The sequence below is a fragment of the Triturus cristatus genome, chromosome 6 (genome assembly GCF_964204655.1).
Source record: "Triturus cristatus chromosome 6, aTriCri1.1, whole genome shotgun sequence".
NCBI classification, from domain to species: domain Eukaryota; kingdom Metazoa; phylum Chordata; class Amphibia; order Caudata; family Salamandridae; genus Triturus; species Triturus cristatus.
The window spans coordinates 1,829,609,099-1,829,631,310 of record NC_140589.1 but is presented as its reverse complement, the minus strand read 5'-3'; the positions used below and the strand labels follow the sequence as shown (position 1 = coordinate 1,829,631,310).

The 22,212-nt window shown below is 44.0% G+C and overlaps 1 protein-coding gene across 8 annotated transcripts in view; it reads right to left on the bottom strand.

The window, feature by feature from the left end:
• Positions 1-5,960: 5,960 nt before the first annotated feature.
• The window catches only part of DNMT3A (DNA methyltransferase 3 alpha), a 1,939,932-nt gene continuing 1,923,680 nt past the window's right edge, over positions 5,961-22,212 (bottom strand). For all 8 annotated transcript variants that reach the window (XM_085613211.1, XM_085613216.1, XM_085613214.1 and 5 more), the window contains one exon: positions 5,961-10,527. In XM_085613211.1, the coding sequence (XP_085469337.1) occupies positions 10,386-10,527 (142 nt within the window). In that variant the 3' untranslated portion in view covers positions 5,961-10,385. The remainder of the gene's footprint in view (positions 10,528-22,212) is intronic.

The window sequence follows — 22,212 nt, the reverse complement described above, 5'->3', positions numbered from 1 at the left end:
CACAGTGCACAAGATACCGTCACTTTTCAGTTCATCATATTAACGTCTATGCCAATGATCGCATTACAGTTCATTCGAGTGCAGTGCAGATGGTATCAGGGTTGGTAGGAACCAGGAACACTGGAATGGACATCGATATAGATATGGGCAGCAGTCACCATCCTCTAAATGTGCTGCAGTGAACTGAAATAGGAGTCTTTCTGACTGTGTCTGGGATACTCGAAGCATCTTTGCCCCCGTTTCTTCTACTGGCCAGAGTGCACACTGTGCCTGCAGCCCAGGAAGCTCTTTTCTTTCATGAAATGTAAGGCCGCGTATTATGAAAGCCCAGTGGTCTAGTTAGCGTGGTATTTAAATCTCGGTCTGCATGCCTAAAATATTGCAGTGAAATGATCAAATATTGGTTCTCTCTCAGTCATCAATTCGAAACTCAGTCAACATACACCTAAACAATTTGCATTGAGCGAAATGCATCAAAATACGCAGACATGTTCACAGCTCACCCAATAACAAAAACGAATTCCAAACTTTTCTGTAGCCTAGAAGATATGTCTTTTTAGAGACCATTTTAAACATGATCAGCATGATACGGGCACAGATGGAAGGAAAAGGCCATCAGTGGAAGGGAGAAGGAGTTGAGGGGTAGGGAAAAATGCAAAACTCACATACTGTAAGAAAATAAGTGGAAGGCATAGAGTGGCCATGTGACAGGGGATGCAACGAGAGGCAAGGTAAAAAACACTAAAAAAAAAAAAAAAGGCACAGTTGTTGGGTCGGGGGACGCATAAACATGAAGGCAGGATGAAGTGAGGTGTGAAAGAAGTGGGATGAGCCCCACACTTGCGAGTCGCTGAAGTAACAGAAAACAGGAAAAAGTAACATAAGAACACCAAAAAAGAGAATGAAACAAAATGTAAACTCAAATATAATTATTAAAGCAAAGTAAATAAGATTTTCGTAGTAACTAAAGAACATCAAAATGTGTATAGAAGGAAAAAATATTAAGTCAAATTATCATATTCAACTGCTGTGGGAAGATTTGCCCTAGAATGTTATTTGAGATCACAGAGTTTTTAAGATGATAATGGAATTTGATAGGGTTATATGGTTTAGTGAATACATTGATCAGACATTTTTGGGACATTCCATTCAAATGCGGGTACGATACATACTCAAACCAACTAGCCTAGGACCCCAGATTCCATTAACATGATCACCCAAGCACGGATGCAGTGGAGGGACAATTTTTCAACTTGGTACCACAGAATGTATTATATCTATAGTGAAAAATATATAGGAAAGCCAAGACAACTCAGATTATGCGCTTTTCAGGTAATACTTTGATGACATTTTTACAGATTTCCTACAAATGCTATTATTTCCACATATAGCTAGGTCTCCATTTTTACAGCAATGCTTTGTATGTCACACAATTGTTTCCTTTCTAATGCACTACCATAGGGGTATTTTCTAGTTTCACCCCTTAGTGTGGGCTTACAGATAGGGGAGTTTTAACTGTAGCACAGACAAGCCATCGAAATGAGGAAAAAGGGTTTTATAGGAACTCTACAACCACTTGGGACAGTGCAAAATTAAAACCGTTCAGAAACTAATAATCAATACGACCAATGACTGATCTTCCAAGGATGGAGAGGTAAGGAGCATTTGCTTCTGCTACAAGAGAGAGGAAAAATGGAATGGACCACATTAGGACAGGCTGAAAAAAGTACCCATTTTAGGCCACAGAAACTGCTGTCATACAGTACAGTCGAATGGCAATAGGAGTACACCAGATTTAGCAGTGAGATGCTGCTTTCTTTGAAATAGGAAGACGAGTGCTTGAATGCATCTAGATACACAGTTACTTCTGTAACAATCTGCCAAAATAGAATCGCTGTGCATGTGATAAAATCATAAAAATGGCCATAAAATAGCACATTACAAACTTAATTACTACAAAAAGCATGAATGAAAGGCATTACAAACCAATGGGGTAGGCTTATCAAGCTAGAATAATGGCCGTCCTGTGTTCAACTTTAAGTATATTGTGAGTATAGTATCTTTCAATGAAGGAGAATATGCTTTGTAGTAAAACTAGTGGAAACAAGAGCCTCACTAGGACAAGTGGATAGGTGCAAGGATGAGGAAGCACAAAACACTTTTTTTAAACAACTAGATTGTTTAACAAATGTATGACAGTAACATAGCCAATTGCCGAGCAATAAAAGTATAAAGTAATGGAATATGCAATTCAAAATATGCCACAAAAGTCAACTGAAAGCATTGAAACTCAAGAATAACATACAAAGCTGGAATAAAAGGGAGGTCTATTCCAGGATGTTTTCACTAACACATTATTTATATGTGGGGGAATAACCTTGAAGTTGAAAATCACCTGCTTTGCCAAAGATTTAGGAAGCACTACTTTGCAAAAATGGTATTACTAATCTTTTGCAAAGCAAATTTTAAAAGGCCCAGTAACTAAATAGTGGAAGAAGGGGTGGCACTGTTTAAAATATGGTCAAGACAATTCGCTATTCTCAAACATCCAAATCCTGAAAATGAATTACAAAAACATGTCAGAAAATGTAATAATTGTGCTAAACCTATGTGGCATTCTAAACACAGTGTGCCCTAATAGGAGAGGTCTGTAACATTTCAGCAGACAGGTAGTCCTATGATAAAGTACGTAGGGCAGTAGTAAATTAATATCAAGTCAAAATCTTTCGGCTCAATAGCAATCAGTGTTAATTAATCTTGGGTCAACACCTTCTGCTGCCATTATGTTTATCATGTAAATGCTTGTTATCAAGGATTTGTAACTATGCTTTAAATCATCTATTACACAGATCCTCTTTCTTGACAAGATTTGCAACCAAGCAAATTCCACTTTCTGTCTTACGACTTGGTACTGAGGTCTTACTCTCCTTTGCACAATTCAGAAATAGACTTTTAGGTTGTCATCAAATAATTTTCCTTTAAAACTAAGACTGGAAAATCATTTGTTGCTTTTAGGAATACTCTGAAAACAGTACTTTGAGAGTAGACATTAGCTCATTCTTGGCTGTCTTCTGGTTTTAGCGCTATGGATCTGGTGAATCCAATTTCCAAGACCATAAAGACCACCTAGCAACAAATGAAAAACATCCATAGTAGCCCTTTCCGGATGGAAAGGGTCCCTACTCCAACTTCATGTCCAGATCTACAGCCAAACTGGAAACCAAAGAGAATATTATAATGAAAAATGTAGACTGGAGACAAGGTAAGCCTTTGATGGATAGTGAAGTTCCAATGCAATTCTTTTTACGTACTGGTGAGCACTAGTTTCTTAAAATAAATAGATACTTTTCCTAGCCCAGAACGTTGTGGGCTAACATACAGACACTGGACTTGTAAACGTCCTAGAAGATACAGAGTTCAAGTTAACCAACCCTCAGGCAGCTCCTCTGGACATGAGAGGCCTTTATATGGAGTGTTGTAAGAAACCTGGCAATAGATGTGGATGCAAGAGTGTGTATATGGGACCATATGCACCTCACAACCAAGGGGCATAGTCGTTTGAGGTGCTAGGCTCTTCATTTCCAAGTGGTAGAGTCTTCTGACTCCGCAGACTTTCCACTACCATTTAGTGGTTCTGCTCAGACCCCAGACTAGTCCCAACCAAGCAGAAGAGTCATTTTCATTTTCTAAAAATTAGATATAAACTGATTATGATAGCCTATGCACAGGAAAAGTTTCAACGTTGTCCAGGAGACGGTGTGTTCCTATAGAGGAATACTGTGCTATGCAAGCGGGCTAGTACATCTAGAGTGCCTTTCACAGTGTCAGGAGACTGGTTAGTTCAACTAAATAAAATGAATACATATTTCACTTTATCTGAAAACCAACACCAGCAAACAATGCTTGATAGCCCATAGGCTGGAAGATTTTATTGTTATGTTTTGGAAATATCGCAGACACCCACACCTTCTCTTTGAAGCTACCTACAGTTCAAACTTTATAAGTTCTTTAGCAGGCCAAACAGTGGGCTAGCACTGGCAAGCTACCTCAAAATCTTGAAATTTAGTAGAAACTGAAGCTAGTTCTGGAACCCAACAAAATGTGGTTCACTTTACCGAAAGATGGCGTCAAAGCAAAAGTTTGCATACTTTTATTCCATGATGTCGGGGAGGCAATCACATGTGCAGAAACTGTCTTCCTCCTAATATACCATGTTGTTCTAAAAGGCCCCAAGATGCAAGTATTACCTTTGTGCAAACAGGAACCAGTTGGAAATTTGTAAACAGTACCTTGCGTACACACATACTTTGCCTACCCGCTTCTTATTTGTCCTAGTGTGCAGGCTCTCCGATGTAAATCGGACAAGGCAGTTTTTTTCAGAGACAATATTCGTAGACATAAAGCAGTACTGGTGCTAAAGGTCGAAAATTAACATGTGACTAATTTTGTGATGTACTGATCTGAGAAACGCTCCAACTATATAGTCAAATGTAACCAAAATATTTTCCAATCATGTGTATACTATATCCCAACATACAATGGCCACTCAACTTTGCTGATCGGACACTTGTGATACTGCCAACACGTAATGACACACGACCATGTTCTATAACTGTATATTGGAATATGGTTTCACTTCCATACCTAATATTGGAATTGATCTGATGCTACTACATGTTGGCTAAGACATTAACCTTTTCAGAACACTTAACACATTTTACACATACTCTGTTTTAGTGTGAACCGCTGGAATACACTAGCTTTACCTCGTTTAGGAATTCAATATTGATTTTGTCTTCATTACCTAAACTCTGATTAAGTCCCATATGTTCTGGGCTCGTGTCCTATACTTGACCACATAAAGAGATCTGAAAAGTTTGTTTTCTCAAATGGATCACAATTAAAGAAAATTTGAGAATTGTTTGCTACTGGAATACATATTGATTACGTTTACCAATTAAAGAATTAAGAGTTGGACAAGTCAGAGTGCATCCCAAAACTCTTTGCTGTATAATACTGTTGATCTTACCAAGCCTGCTCTCTGGGTGGTCAGAAGTGTAGGCAGCCTTGCGGATAAATCTCTACTGTTGGGACTAATTGTACCAATTTATTTTTCGAAATACAGGATAAATGGGAACTCAGAATAAAGTGCAACGCGCTACCTGCAGCTGCTAAGCTTTTATAGCACAACACGTTATGAGAGGCTGGGTTTTCAAATGTGTCCTCTCTCATACATTACTACCATTGACTGTGGACTCTTAAGCAGCTCCTCTTAAACTGCATGATGTAATTGGGCTCCTTTAACTGAGTTTTACTATTAATGTTGTTTGAGGATGCTTCATGCATTTTCTGAAGTAACACAATAGTTATGTTGCAACATTTTCTTGTTTTTAGAATTTGCTTGAATTCGCAGCTTTCAGTATCAACCTGATCTTAGTTTTTGTATTGAGAGTTCAGCTCTGAAAAGTTTGTTTATTGCTACCGTGTATAGTTAAAGAGAAAAAGATGATAAATGTATTTATTTTACTGAACCTCAATCGCGATTCCAGCATTCTGCCAGTCTTAGGACACTGCCGCTGTGTGGCGTGGATGCTCCCAAAAGACGGCTGAGTATTTGGGGGCAAAGAAGAGAAAGAAACATCACACTAAGACTGTATGGCTTCACCCACTGTAGACACGTCCTGCCCAAATTGAGGAATGTAGGAAGGAAAGAACACTTTGTGAACAAAACTCTCAATTAGACCGTGTGTGAACTGGATGGTAAGAGCTACTAACATAAATAAAGACATTAGCCCACTAAATTAAAACAATGCTGGAGATGCATCAGGCAGCCCTAGAAGAGGATTATTCACTATACAAAAGCACAAAGTAGAGACTTTCTGTACTGCTGTGAAGTACAAGTGCTTAAACGGGTACCCATGCATTACACCGAAGACGCAAAAAGCCAACGCATTATGTGCTCGAGGGATTTCAGACAACTTTATTTTCACGATTCAAATATAACTTACAGGTCGTCAAATAAATAAATCACAGCCTTGTATATCACACAGCCTGGAACCAGGAGTAATCTCATACCGAAGACTGGTTGGGTCATACCATGACTATTGACCCGTAGCTAGGACACAGAATCACTGAGGGATAATGGACACAGATATTACTTACATACAATGCCAGTCTGTGGCTTCTATTCTCTAGTCTGCGTATGCAGTGTGGTAGTAATGAATGCTTCGTACTGACCACCCTCCCAAAAATGTTTAATTGTTAAGTGTATGATTTTTACTCTTTCCAAATAAAATATATTTAATTCAAAATGCACATGGCCAGCAAACATCATTTAGAGGTGCAAAATAATGGAGGCACACAACATCCGTACCTACAACACTCCTAGGAGATGCCCTTGGCTATTTCAGTTCGGCATAAATGATCTTGGTGCATTCTCTGGGAAAATATGATGATGTGCTTCGGTGTAATAGAAAGAGTTGACGCCGCTCTAAGCCCTGCTTCAGTGGAACACCTGTCCCTCCTGGGAATTCAGTCTTCAACACTGATAAGTTCACTTAAAGACTGGTAGAGAGCTGTTGGTTCAGTTGATATAAATAATGGACAAAGAAAAAGTGCGTACAGCATCAAGAAATCCTGCTAATGGCAAGTGCATAATTTCATGACTGCACGTGAACATTAACAAGGCAATACATTCACACATGATTTCTTTCATCTGAGGGTCGAGACCAGGAACCTGGAGGAGTGAATGCAGTAGGTGATGAAATATAATTGGCAAAAAAAAAACCAACTAAATATCCTACACCGAAAACAGTTGTTGCATTTTACTTAGGCGCAGTCTTGCCAGCACGAACATTAATTTCAAATATTTTGTCCAGCTGAGTTTAAAATGCATATATGTTTGGGTCTTTCTAAACCGATATTTTTTTCATCAAACTTGCGCCCATTATAGCTGCCCCAAAGCAACAGTGGTTGGTCTCATGCCTCTTTGGTGATGGAGGAGGCATAGCAGTCATCCCTCAACCTTCGTCGCGGATAAAGGAGGAAGCACCCAAAGCACTTAAGCTTTTTGGTCACAGGTAACACAAACAAACATAAAAAGAATAAACGTTTCACGAATGTGAGCCAAAACACACCCCTTGGCATTGTATACTCCATTGTCCCCACTTGAAATGGGCAAGAAAGTTGATTCCATCTCCCTGCCCACGACTCCAAATGCTGACACTTGCAACATCAGAAAACATAATTCCTTCCTTGATCAGCCGACAAAAAAGAATTTAAAGACTAAATCATTGGGATAAACAAGCAATAGTCCCTTTGACAAATGGCATGGTCACAGACCTTCGGCTAAAATACTATTAAAACTTGAAGTCTGTTTGTCTTTTACGGTATGCATTTATCATGGTTTATTGGAGTGAGATAGCCCGACCCTATGTTCACGCAAGTACTAGAATAAACAAATACAAAAAAAATCACATGATTTACAAAGGAACGAAAGCCAAAAGAAAAGCCCATCGCTTCTTCCCACTTCCTCCCGCCTAGCCCAGTCCCCAATAATATAACATGAAATTGAAAAGAACGAGACTACAAAGAGAACTGAAAATCCCCAAAGGAGACATTCTACATCAAACCGATTCGAACTGCCTGGTGAGCTAAAAATGGAGAGGAGGGAGGATATGCTACAGAATCAGCAGCAAGCACCAGAGGAAAAAGGACCCCTTCCCCATTCCTCTCCCCCGCTCCTCCACAACCAGAGTAGGGTTGACATGTAGCTGCACCAGATCTTGTAGATCATTCAGAACTTGTGGATTCCTATCCAGCAAACATGAAGACAGAAAATCACACTTCTTGACTTGAAAGCAGATTCAAAAATGCTTTTCCTGTTCACCTGGAAAAACGTGGACATGAGCCCAACAAAACAGAGTTCAAGTAGCTAATTATTTTCAGCTCATGAGCAGATAAGCTAACCTAGGTTTAATTTCCAAAGAGAACAACGACATTTTGGTATTTCACGATGGATAAGATCCGAATCAGGCCCCAGATTTTATAGGGAAGACCTATGGGCAATCAAGCTTTTAATTTTTTTAACTCCCGTCAAAAGCATTTGGTATTATTATAATTAGATTCTGCTTTCCCCCAAAAAAACATAACAAACAGGACTGATCTGACCATGCATCATGTTTCCGGAATGACAGTCTCCCAGCTACAATCTTCAAATACAGAGCATACTAATGATCCACTGCGAATGGCAATGCTATCCGGTTCCACAGCTTTCAGTGCTCTGAAGCTAAAGATATATGCTATATCAGGGTGACTGCACAGAGTAACTCTGTTATAATGCTGCGAGTATAAAGCTCACAACATCTGCAAATCTAGCCACAGAAGAAAAACACACATCTTTTCTCTGAAACCCTAACAGAGAGTAGACAATGTTGAACGCTTACATCATTCAGCCGGCTCAGTTAGTCCAGAAATAAATAAAAACAATGCAATCTATTTTCTAGGAAATGGAGTCTGAAATGTTTTGGCAGTTCCAGTACATGACATAGCACTGACTCTTTCATGTGCAATGTAACTTCTTCATTTCCAATTACAGGAGGATGGGTGGATGTAGTAAAGATAATCTGTCCTCTGCCAAAATGAAATGGTAATGGGAGCTGAAAAATAAAGCATGGCCTGCTCCTAGAGCTCCCATAAAAATAAAATGGAGCCGACCAGGCATGTATGGGTCAGGTGGTCATTAAATCTAAAAATATTTTGCAATAACACAAAAAATAAAAACGATTTAAAAAAAGAGGAGGTGTGTTGAACTCCTCACATGTGATTTATAAAACTGCAGTGTGTGTTTTGTTGGTTTGAACAGAGATGACCAAAAACATCGCTTCTCCATCCCTGGGAAGTTTGGCTGTTGAGTGTCTGCTGCCGGTAAGGTTACAGTAATGCAGAACACAGTCTGTGGGGTGGCAGATCACTACACCACACACACACAGAGAGCACCAGTAAAGCACCATGTTTGAGTAAATAGCTTCCCCTGTCTCCGACTGGATCAACTGAAATGTTTTGTATTGCCCTCCTCTGCCTTTTGATTCCCCTTATCCCTCCCGCGTACAAAAATGTTATGATTCGGAAAGACATGATGAGACTGTGATGAAGAGCGATTGGAGAGATGCAGAGCAGAAAGATGCAATTGGGAACCAAACTACATTTGTAGAAAACAAGGCCTGTAGGTTATTGCATCATCACTTTGGAAGTTCTCAACCCAGCGAGCTCTGCCCAGCCCCCTTCAAAGTAACTCATTTCTGAACCTTTGAGTAGGTTTTAGCCCACTACATATGATCCCCTCTTTTCTTGTTTCCATTATTAAGGCAACATGGAAGCTGATGTTTTTAATCATCCCGCTGCTGGAAAGCACCATTATGAAGTTGTGTTGTACAGTAGCAGTAATAGTACCAATTAGACGCTGACACGCTTACACATATGTATGTTTATAAATCTACTTCGGCAGATGCCTTAAGCCATACATGTGTGCACGTGTTAAGTAGTCATGTGTGTCATTGCATACATATGCATGTGCAGATAAAGCATCTACGTATCTGTATATGCACTGTTACATACATGTACATGTATGTATACATAAATATAAAGATATGTAGATGGAGACATGTACACTCCCATATGTATAAACTGTAAACAAGAGGTAAGAGCGGCTTGTAGGAACTGTCTCTTTGTGGTCTCCTTTGATTTAGGCACCAGAAATCCTTTAAAAAATGTGGTCAGAGTTCGCTTTTCAATTTCTGCTTTCCCTGGAAGTATTTTCTTTTAGCACCCGTTTCAGTACTACTAAAACATTTACGGAATGCACAGCTGGAAGTCAGGCACTGCTGCAGGCCCATTCGTTATATCCACTTAGTCTATTCCTACTTGTGCTCTAAAACGAGACCAGTTCAGAGACAAGAAAGAAGATGTATATTCAGATCTTCTTTCTTTTCATTCCCCTCTCGCTTGTTTTCCTTTGAGCTTTTTTATCTTGTATTCATTTTTACAGCACCGCTAAGATAGTAAAAGCCTTTGTCTCAAATACAGCTTGAGAACAAATAAGAAAACTGACAAATCCTTTCCAATCCGCCCCAATAAAATAGCTAAAAATTGTACAAGTTTTACCAAAACAAACAAAAAATTAAATAGGATAAAAGTGTAACAATTAACAGGAATTTACGTAAAAAACATCTGCTCAAATGCAATTCTTTGTCGTTTCAATAACCGGTGTTGGCTCCTCCTGCTTTCCTAGATTTGCGTTCCACTTTGTCGGGTTTATTTTCTGCGCATTTTGTGTTTGCTTCAGTTCCTGTTGCTTCGCCTTGCCTCTGCCAGTCTTTTTTCTTTCATTAGACGCAGGCGAAATATTCCTTAAGTGGTGCAAACAAATGGCGGATAACTGGAACGCTCCATGATCTTCCCAAGAGGCGCTGCCTTGCCAAACGGCTCATATTGGAGACATCTGTGTAATGGACTGGAAAGCCAAACACCCTGCAGAAGAATGGGGAAAAGGAGTTAGTCAACATGGGAAGTGGGAATGCACAACATAAGTTTTTGAAACTTTCTTAAGTAGATGTCACATGGACCAACCAACTTACTTAGACGTTGGTAGTACAAATTCTCAGATCACCCAACACTTCACAAATGCCCTCTGAAAATCGTTCCTAAACCGAGGATTTCTCTCCTTTTTAGCTAATCGATTTTGGATGGATCAGATTGAAATGAATTGGAAATTGTTTTCTTTTCTCATTTTAAGCAACTACTCAATGTAGTTTTCTTTATTTTTTTAAAAGCGTTCCTTCTTCGAGGGCTTCATAAACCATCTCAGGGTCTCTCGAAAGACTCCTCTTTACATACGATTATATCACATTTAGGGCTCTCCTGGTGAATGTTTAAATGCTTCAGGTTGTGAAAGCAGGGTTTTCTCTTGTTCCAGAACATATGAACAAGGCAAACTAAAAGTGATGGATGGAATGCTTGAATTAACCTCAGCCACTGCTAATTGCTCGGGGTGCAAACCAGTCCAGTTCAGGGGACCTAACTTGGCAGTTCATGCTGGACTGTTCCTACTTTGGCAGGATCAAAACTAATTTGCATATGGTTGGGTCTAATCGTAGGTGACACTGCAGGCAAAAAACAATGGCACGAGAATTTACCAGTGGATGAGATTAGTTCGAGCTTCCCAACCATCACTTTATTGCTTGCTGTAATTTAATAGTACATCACTCCTTTCCTTTAGGTCAATCAAGAACATCGAAAAATCAAAATTTTCAACCAAAGAACAAGTTACTTACCTTCGGAACGATATATCTGTAAGAAACATTAGTTAGTGATAGATGCCTTACCTTAGAATTACCCCCATGCGTCAGACTGGATCCAGAAAGTTTTCGTCAGCAGTACCCCTGCTCGTCGGAAGGTGGCGTCGTGCGGCTCCGTGTCCGTTGTTGGCGTCGGGGTCGCCGAGATTATGTCGCGGCAGCTACTTAGACGCAGCACTCGCGCGCTGACGTCAGTTCTGTACATGACTCTCTGCGAAAAGGAAAGCAGAGCCATGCAAGATACTGACCACTGGTGCATAGAAACTAGCGCCCTGAAAGGGATGATCTTAACCCTAGGAATCAGTTCGCAGAACGGGGAGGATTGGTGGGGTGGTAAGGAATCTATCACTAACTAATGTTTATTACAGATATATCGTTCCCTAAGGTAAGAAACATAGTGATAGATTCCTTACCTTAGAATAGATACCCCAGCAATACCAACCCAAGATCACACCAGAATGTCCCGAAGAACAGAACGGCCAAAGAAGCCGTCTCTCCGGACTTTGATGTCCAGGCAATAGTGCTTAGTAAAAGTGTGCAGCAAGGCCCACGTAGCTGCCTGACAGATGTCTTGTAAGGGGACACCACGTCCCAATGCCGTAGTGGCAGCCATCGCCCTGGTAGAATGGGCGCGCAGCTCCACCAGAGGCTCCTTCTTAGCCAGAGAATATCAGGCTTTAATACACAAGACGACCCATCGAGAGATAGTCCGCTTGTGTATGGCCCGACCTTTTTTGGTGCCAACGTAGCAAACAAAGAGCTGTTCATCCACCCGGAACTGTTGTGTGCAATTCAGGTAAAATGAGAGCGCACGTTTTTGGTCCAGACGGTGAAGCCTCTCTTCCTCTATGGAAGGATGCAGAGGCGGAAAGAAGGTGGGCAAAGTGATGGTCTGCTCGATGTGAAAGGCAGTGACAACCTTTGGCAGAAAGGATGGACGTGTTCTGAGTACAACCTTGTCCGGATGGACAGATAGAAAAGGAAGTTTACAAAAAAGAGCCTGGAGCTCACTCACTCTCCTGGCAGAGGTGATGGCAACCAGGAAAGCAGTCTTTAAAGTCAGCAGATGAAGAGGACAGTTGTGAAGAGGCTCAAAGGTAGCGCACGTTAAATATGTAAGAACCAAGTTCAAGTCCCATTGTGGCAGTATGAAAGGGATAGGAGGGTAAAGATGAGTAATGCCTTTGAGGAATCTATTTACAACAGGGCACTTGAAAAGGGAGGGCTGATCAGAAAGCCTGAGAAAGGCCGAAATAGCAGAAAGGTAGCCCTTGATAGTGCCCAGAGCAGAGCCCTGCTGGGCCAAAGAAAGAAGGAACAGAATAACTTCTTTAAGAGGGGCAGAAAGGGGATCCACAGCCTTTGCTGTGCACCATGCCACAAATTTGTTCCACCTGCTGGCGTATACCAACTTAGTGGAGGGACGCCTAGCTGCCTAAATCACATCACAGACTTCAGGAGGCAAGTCGAAAGGAATCAACTGCTGCCGCTCAATCTCCACGCAGAGGTAGAGACTGAACAGGTTCAGGTGGAGGACCGTCCCATGCTGCTGCGACAGAAGATCCTCCCGAAGAAGCAGTCGGATCGGGAGATCGATTGTAATACTGAGTAGCTCGGGATACCAAACTCTTTGAGCCCAGTCCGGAGCCACTAGAATGACTTGGGCCAGTCGCGCCTGATCTTCAGCACTCTGGGCAGAAGTGGTACAAGTGGAAAGGCGTACAACAAACCGCAACTCCACTCGCGACGAAAAGCGTTGCCTAGCGAGTGCCGCCTTACAACGTGCAGAATTGCTGACAATGCGCGTTCTCTTCGGTGGCAAATAGATCTAACCAAGGCTCTCTGCACTGTCAAAAGAGACCTTGCGCCATGTCCGAGTGAAGACGCCATTCATGATCCATCATGCACCTGTGGCTGAGTTCGTCTGCCCTGGCGTTCAGTGAACCTGTCTGGTGTTGAACCACCAGGGAAATGCCCTGCTGTTCCAGCCATGTCCAGAGGTGCAGAGCCTCCTGACATAGGGTCCACAACCCCACCCGCCCTGTTTGTTGCAGTACCACATGGCGGTAGTGTTGTCTGTGAACACCTGCACTACTTTCCCTTTGACAGAAGGAAGGAATGCCTTCAGTGCAAGTCGGATCGCCTGAAGCTCCAGAAGGTTGATATGCATCCTGACCGAAACCCAGGACAGAGGCTGAAAGATCGGAATCATAGCCTGAATATCATGGACTCGCCGTTCGAGAGGATAGGCCCAAAAGAGCGTTGTAACCAGAACCGCTCCGATGAAGAGGAGCTTCTGAGAGGGAATCAGATGCGACTTCGGCACACTGATGGAGAATCCCAGCAAATGCAGGCGGTCGGCCGTAGTCTGGAGGTGGGAGACGACCGTCTGGGGCGAAACCGCTTTCAACAGCCAGTCGTCGAGACAGGGGAAGACTTGAACCCCTGATCTGCGCAGATGAGCTGCGACCACCGCCATCACTTTTGTGAACACCCGAGGGGCGGTGGTAAGGCCAAAGGGGAGCACGGTAAACTGTTAGTGCTCTTGACCTACCATGAACCGCAGGTAACGCCTGTGGGCCGGCAGGACGGAAATGTGGAAATATGAGCCCTGCAGGTCCAACGCTACCATCCAGTCTCCAGGGTCTAGGGCAGACAAGACCTGAGCCACGGTTAGCATCTTGAACTTCTCCTTCCGGAGGAAGCGACTGACGTCCCTGAGGTCCAAGATAGGACACAGGCCCTTGCCCTTCTTGGGCCCCAGAGAGTAGTGGGAATAACAGCCACGTCCTACTTCTGGTGCAGGAATGCGCTCGATGGCTGCCTTGGCCGAGAGGACCGCGACTTCTTGTTGAAAAAGTGCCAAATGATCCCCCGACATGCGGTGGTACTGGGGTGGCATGGCTATAGGGGTAGTCTCGAAGGGGAGGGAGTAGCCCCTTCGAACTATTTGTAAAACCCACCTGTCCGAAGTGATGGTGCCCAGTGGGGGAGGTGATGGTGAATCCTGCCGCCCATTGGCATTTGATGGGCCTGAAAAACCGGACTAGGAAGGTTTTGGGGCAGTGGTGGAAGTGGACTGACCCGCCCGCTGCCCCCCTGACCCGCCTCTGCGGGACCCACATCCGCGCTGAGACTGCTGCTGCTGCGGCTTGTGGCTCTGAATCGAACGTGTTGGGGCGCCCGTTCCCGTGGCCACCAAAGGAGCAAAAAGCAGAAGGCGGAGGAGGATGCATGGCGGAAAGGTCCTAGGACTTGGCCGTAGCCCGCGAGTACTTAAAACGCTCCAACGCACTATCTGCCTTGTTGCCAAAAAGGCGTCTGCCATCATAGGGCATGTCCATCAGGGTGTTCTGGACATCCCCTGAGAAGCCAGTAGTCCTCAGCCAGGCGAGGCGGCGGAGCGCCATTGTCATGGAAATTGCTCTGCCCAGCGGTGTCAAGGCTACATCGAATTGTGAACTTCGCTGCATCTCTCTCCTCAGCAATAGCCTGAGAGAGCACTGTCCACGCCTCCTCCGGACACTGAGGCAGCACACAGAGTGGAATTAACGGCCCAAGAGGCATGTGGTGCTCACCGACCGCGGCCCGGAACTGGTGGAAGAAAAAATCTTCTTCCCAAACTGTTCCAGTCTCTTGGATTCCCGTCCGGGGTGCGGTAGGGAATGCGCTCTGGTACGTGGAGGCTTGGACAACCAAGCTCTCAGGGGTAGGGTCGCCCGGGGCCGGACGATGGCGTCAGGCCATGTTCCTATCCACAGGAGCTCCTGTGTTAGGCCTGGACTAGGTGCCCAAAAGAACGCCAGAAAGTGCCTCATTAAAAGGCAGCAGTGGCTCCGTAGAGGTAGCCGCCGGCTGAAGCACTTCTGTCAGGAGGTTAGTCCTGACGGCCACTGTAGGGAGTTGGAGGTGTAGAGCCTCGGCCGCCCAACGCCACACCACTGAGTAACTTGCACCCTCCTCCGTACCCAGGGTAGGAGGAGTGAGCATGCCAAGGTCAGGGGAGGTGTCCAGACCACTGGCATAACCCAGTTCCTCTGCCCAGTCCGGGTCACACTCACATTGAGCCGTGAGAGGGTCCTCAGACCCCTCCCAGTCCTACCCTTCCTCCGAAGGCTGATGAACAGGCCTAAAATAAGGAGGCTGGACATAGGGAAAGAAAGGTCCCATCGGCGTCGGAATCAGCCTCGAGTGACGCCGTACCGGCTCTGTGTCCACATCGGGGCTGAGACCGGGGGCGATGTCGACAGGTGCCATGGGCGACATTGGAGGTTGTGCCGGTGGGGTCGGTGGAGGTGTCACGAGGTCAACCGGCGTCGGCTGGGATCCAGGCCTGGATCCTTGGGGGCCCTGCGGAGCCGACAGCAAAGCCGGAGCCGCTGACAGTGAAGGGCGAGGACCCCCAGTCGGGCCCGCGGGTCCTGAAGGCGCGCCGGCGGGGCCTGACGGCCCAAAGAGACGGGCCATGGCTACCAGAAATTCCTGCAGCTGGCCCGGAATCGCAGACGGACCCGGTAATGGCGGGTAGGCCGACGGCGACTGCGATGGCTTCGCCGGAGCCGCGGGGGAGGCACAACCCGCACCCTCAGCCGCGATGGCCGAGGGGAAGTCGGTGAGCGATAATGCTTCTTCGACTTCTTGTGATGCTTCGCCTTACCTGACCCCGAGTGCGAAGACTTCGATCCCGAAGAACGATGGTGATGGCTCCGGGACCGGTCCCTCGACCTCCCACGGGACCAGGACCTTGAGCGGCACGGAGCTGACTGCCGGACTTCAAGCAACTTTCGGGACCGCTCCCGCAAAGTCTTCGGCGCCATGGCCCGGCAGTCGGGGCACGACTTGAGGTTGTGGTCGCGCCCCAGGCAGTAGAGACACACGTGGTGCGGGTCCGACACCGACATCATGCGATGACAGTCCCCACAAGACTTGAAGCCGGGCATCCCTACGTCACCAGGAGTCGATCGACTCGAAAAAGAGACAAAAAGGTCTCGAAAAACTCAGTCAAAAAGTGACTGGGGGTACCGCTCTCTCCGGATCTGCACTTGCTAGCACGGAAAAAGAAAGAACAGAACTGATGTCAGCGCACGAGGGCGGCATCTAAGTAGCTGCCGCGACGTCACCTCGGCGACCACGACGCCAACGACGGACGCGGAGCTGCATGACGCCACCTTCCGACGCGCAGGAGTACTGCTGACGAAAACTTTCCGGATCCAGTCTGACGCCTGGGGGTAATTCTAAGGTAAGGAATCTATCACTACGTGTTTCTTTCAGATAAGAAATATTAGTCAGGAACTATTCCTGAGTCCATCTCGCCGCAAGCCTTTTCATTTACATGAAATCAGGATAGGTTATTCAATAGCAGTTAACATATTTTTAAAGTGCTTTTAGCTGTATAGTCAATTTCTCACTTTCAACTAAGGATTATTACATAAGGTCATCAACCTCTTGCTCCTATACCACAGAATCTGTATTTTTTGCACAGCTGCAGTAATTAGTACTTTTACAAGATGTGATATTTTTTACTTGGTGACGACCTGTATATAGTTCACTAATTATTATTCTGAGCTGGAAGGGAGCTCTACTGTTAACTCTGTTTTCCCCACCAAGCGTTCTTGAACATTGTTTGCTATTATATGTTTATCTTATCCTGGTTCTCAGGTAATTTTGGTTCTTCAAGCTATGTGAAGTGTTCTGATGTCTTGCTGACCTTGTACCTGCTATATCAGGCTTCTCCAATAAGTAGTTCGTGAGCTACTGGTTGCTCTCAAGCTACGTACAAGTAGCTCTCCTGTGCTGCCCAGCCTGCTAAATTAGAAGTTCTTGCTTCGTTGAATTAATATATGTATACCAAAATTGAAACATGTATTCAAGATGAAAATGTGTGTAATTTCATAACTCATAAAACTAATGTTTGGTGAAAAATGGTTTATTTTGCAAGACATATTTAAAGTTTATATTTGAATGATAAATCATGCAGCACCGGAGAGACCTATTAATAATGGTATTACCTTGGTGTCAGGGAAATTGTAGATATGACTGTTCTATATTACCCATGTAGAGGTATTTCAAATTAATAAAGACTTTTTTTTTACAATAATGCTGGCAATCATGCCTGAAGAACTGAGGTGATGCTGCTAGTAATCTTGCATATTGTGCCCGATAATATAATCTTGTCTGATGTGGTCCTATTCCAATACTAATATTAGCAGCTCGGGATGATTTTCAGAGAGCATAAGTAGCTCTTTTTACAGATATGGTTGGAGACCCCAGTGCTATAGACATCTATTACAAAAACAGGTCTGCTAAACGTGCTAAAAGGGTGCAGAGGCTGACATGCAGAAGTTAGTAACCAGGGGAGAGCACAGTATGAATGTATTTATTTCAAAATTCTAGTAAACAGTTTATCAGACAGATCTAGAACACTGAAAGGTGGCCAGCAGTTGAAAGAAAGGGTCATTCATCCTACGTTTTATTGAGGAGTTACAAATAGCACTGTTCCTCACTTCACATACTTGCTTCCAAGGTAGTAGAGTTCAAAATGAAAATCCAAGAGTGTGCAATAGTATGAATCTAACTGCCTGTGGGGCTTGACCCAGCTCTGATATGTTACATTTGCTACCACCAGTTTTATTTTGTCGAGTTAAAGGCTAGCCTGGACAACTCAATTTTTAAGAGTTTCTTGAAGTACAGTTAGCTCAATTCTGACCTCAAGGTCAAGTTCAAAGAGCATAGCTTTGGGTGTTGAAATTCTAGAGGTCTGCTGCCATTTTTGATCTCATATAGGTTTGTTGAATGATCAGATGAGATACAGCCGATCAGCGATTATTCATCAGTGGCAACATTTTGCATGTACCCAGTTTCTTTCCTTCCATACGCTTTATGCACCATACTGAGCACTTTAAACGTGATTTTCTTGTCTCCTAACAACCAATGACGAGTTTTCACTGCTGTGCTGGCTTCAGATGGGCATGCCTTTGAGTATTCAGGCACATCCTAATTGCAGTGCTCTTCGAAATTTGCATGTTTTCAGTCAACTGTTTTTAAGTCCAGTATATTATTATAGTTCTTTATTCGATTTGAGATAAATCATAAAAGCATTCACAATGTTAAAACAGAATCAAACATATCGAAATTTCTTCCCTATATTGATGTCTCCGCTAACGTTATAGTCCACATCCTAGGTTAAAAGGCATTACATACACATTGTAGAATAAAAACTCTAAAAACACCATAAAAATTGTCAAAAATCAGATGTGACAACACATTCAGTTCTAATTATTACAAATCCCTCTCGAGGTTCTTAATTTAAATGCAATCTTTAAAAAATGTACAACACAATGGAGGGTAAAACCATCTGAGGACATTTTTAAAAATAACAAAGCAACACAAATCTGCTTAATACCAGTATTCCTGAGTAAAGTCTTTAAAAACCTTCTCCTTGGGTAAGTATAATATGAGCAGATAAAAAGAAAATGGGAGGTATTGTGTGGAGACAGGTTGTCGCAGCCACAGGGCCCTCTCTCTTCTACATTTCTCATAAAACCCCCTGGAGATCCCAGGATTTGGTCTATCAAATGTAATCTTAAGCGAGTTATTAAGAACCTCTCATGAGGACTGGTCTAAAGAATTAGATAAGGTGCTATAGTCGGGGTAGACTTCACTAAAATATAATTTCTGACAGACTCCTTTTCTAATTCGGTAGTTTCCCGTTGTGACTGACTGAATTTTAAGTACAGTGTTTAATTGTCCGTCTTGTCTTTCTGGCTTATAGTGACTATATCGGAGAACAGGGCTGAGCGACCCAAGTTATGAAAACCATCCCTCACATATTTTAACCAAGGGATTTTCATAGCGTGGTCCAGTGTGAGACAGTCCTGGACCACCATCCTTGTCAGTCCAAGCTCTTCGCTTAGCCAAATTGTTAACCAGAATGCTAGGGGTTTAGCTGCTATAATATCCGAGATGTACCCGGCCCCAAGTTCTTCGTGCGCTATAAAAGCAGGGGTGCTGCTCGGTATCTTCAACAAGCGCCTCATGTATTTATTTTCCTCCCTTTGCAGATTGTTGGGCTTTACAAATCCCCAGACCTCACTTCCGTACAAAACCTTGGCACAGCAGATTGAATTGTACAATTTTAAAATCACGTCCGGGGTCCAATACCCAAGTCTTTGGCCATAGTTCATAATTGCACCTGTAGATTTAATCAGAGACAGGGCTTTATTGTCGAGTAAATGCTTAAAGTTTAATCGGCCATCAAATATTATTCCTAAATAGGAAAATGCTGGGACTTTTTTCTAGTATGTGTGACCCAATGGAGAAATTGTACGATTTCCCTTTCTTGTTCCCCATTTCCATCACGTATGATTTTGTGAGGTTCGGGGACACATCCAGACTCTCCATAAACCTCACAAAGCCATTGGTTAGCAACTGCAACCCATGGGGGGTACGGGCAAGTAAGACAGCGTCATCTGCATAGAGCAAAACAGGAACTGCTCTTTCCCCTATCCTCGGCAGGTCTGTCTTAATATCACGCAGGGCGGCATCCAACCCGTTAATATACAACGTAAACAAGAAAGGTGCCAGTATGCACCCCTGCCTGACCCCACTGGAGCATACAAATTTATCTGTGATGTCCCTCTCCTGAGTGTACCTTACCGCGGCGGAGGTATTATGATGCAGAGACTGCAGGATGTTAATTATAGCTATGTCTACACCCTGACGAGCCATCAGGGACCAGTTTTCTCCGGTTCACGCGGTCAAATACCGCCCTGAGGTCCATAAACGCTAGATAGAAGACCCCCTCCTTCGCTAATGTATATTTGGCCGTGATGAGGTAAAGATTCAAACATTGAGCTTCTGTGGATTTACCGGGGCGAAACCCATATTGAACGTCAGTGATTATATTAGTGGATTCAGCCCAGTCCATCAGCCTATTTAAGATTACCCGACCCAGAACCTTTGCTGATACATCAATCAAAGATATTGGGCGGTAACATTGCGGATTGTCCCTGTCCCTTATTGAAAATGGGCACAATAATTGCAGATGACCATGAACCTGGCATAGAGGAACTTATTGCTTCGTTTAGCACCCTTGTTAATAGGGGCGCCCATACCTCTGGATTGCATTTAAAGAGGTCGGGCGGAATCCCGTCTGGTCCTGGGGCCTTATGTCTAGTAAGGCCATCTATTCCAGCTCTTACTTCTGCTAGAGAAAAAGAAACCAGTCCACTGCTAGCTAAACAAGCCGTTGGTTGCAGTTCCTCCTGTGTATCTATGGTATGGTTATACAGGCCTTGACAATACTGCCTCCAGTGTTCAGGGAGAATATTCGCTCTTGACCCAGATTTATTCGGGTCTGAGAAACAAGGACTGTTGATGGTCCTCCAGATCCGTGCAGAGTCCTTCAACTGGGCTGCATCCACAAGCTCCTCCCAAGCTAGGCGCTGCAACTGGCCTTTACGATTTTTTACCACTTGCTTATAGGATGCTCGACATGCGCGCACCCATTCCCTGTCCCTAGGCTTCTGCTTGAGTGCCCCCTTCAGTTTCCTCAGGGCCAGGGAACAGTGACTGTCAAACCACCGCGGACTGTCCGTTACACGTCTCGATGTGGTTGACTTCAACATGTTGCTGACCCTTATCGTAATGTTAAAAAAGCCTCCATCAAATCTGCCCATCATACCTCTAGATTTAAGCAGTCACTAAAATCTTTAGCCCCATTTTTAAATAAAGTGGCATTAAATTCAGCTGCGTCTACCTGAGCCCATCTAAGCCTCCTACCTTGGTCCACAAGTCTCAGTCTATCCCTCTCCATCTGACTGCCCCGTGATGGATTATGATGACACTGAATTTCTAAAGTCAGGGGATTGTGGTCACTAAACGCGCTATGTTCAATGGTAAATTTTATTATGCTACGCTCTAATGTGTGGGATATAAATATATAATCAATCACTGAGTGGCACCCTCTTCCTTTATATGTCGGGGGAGCTACACAACCAAACTTGTTAGTTGCCATATCCAGTGTGTGAGTTAACCCAAAAGCATATCAAATACTTGTTAGCACCTTTCCCGTTTCCGTGTGTTCCAAATGTGGACCTTTAGTAAGGGGGCATGCTAACCAATCGCCCTTAGCCACCTTTAAATGAGAGCACATATAGCAGTTGAAGTTACCAACTAAGATCATTTGCGAGGTAGCACGTGGATTCGTTGTATTATGCTCCAACCAGCTATTTAACTCTGCTAGACTATTTGGGCCCTGAGCAACTGTCTGGGTGGCATTGTAAAAATGTATTAAGGTGACTTCAAGTCCTTTCGATCTAAAGGACAGCCCTTGTATATTCTTGGAGTCACAGGCCAGGTCATTCTAGCTGCCGCATAACTTCAGGGCAACGAACACTAAGAAGCCCCCTATTGCTCGCCCTGCTCTTGCTTTAACCGCCGGGCGAAAGAAGGATTTGTACCCTTCTATAAATAAGTTATTCTCCGTTGCCCATGTTTCCTGTAAGCATATTATATCAAAGCCCTTTACAAAATTAAGCCATTGGGGCACTCCAAGCTTACTTGCCAACCCGGCTATATTCCAGGAGATGATCTTTATGTGACCTAGACCAGTGTCCACCTCTGGTTCAGGGGGTCCACTATCTTTGCTCCCAAGATCTACTAGCCCCACCCACATCTGGTCTGTCTCGTGCAAATCCCTACAGTCCCCATGTGAGACTTCTATTAGCTCTGTGCGCGAGTACCTAATTATGGCTGGGGGTATAGGGGTTTCAGGGAGACTGTCCTCACACTTACTGGCCGTCAGTCAGTCTATTTCATTTAGCTCCCCTAATGGCGTAAAAACGTTAGATAGCTCCAT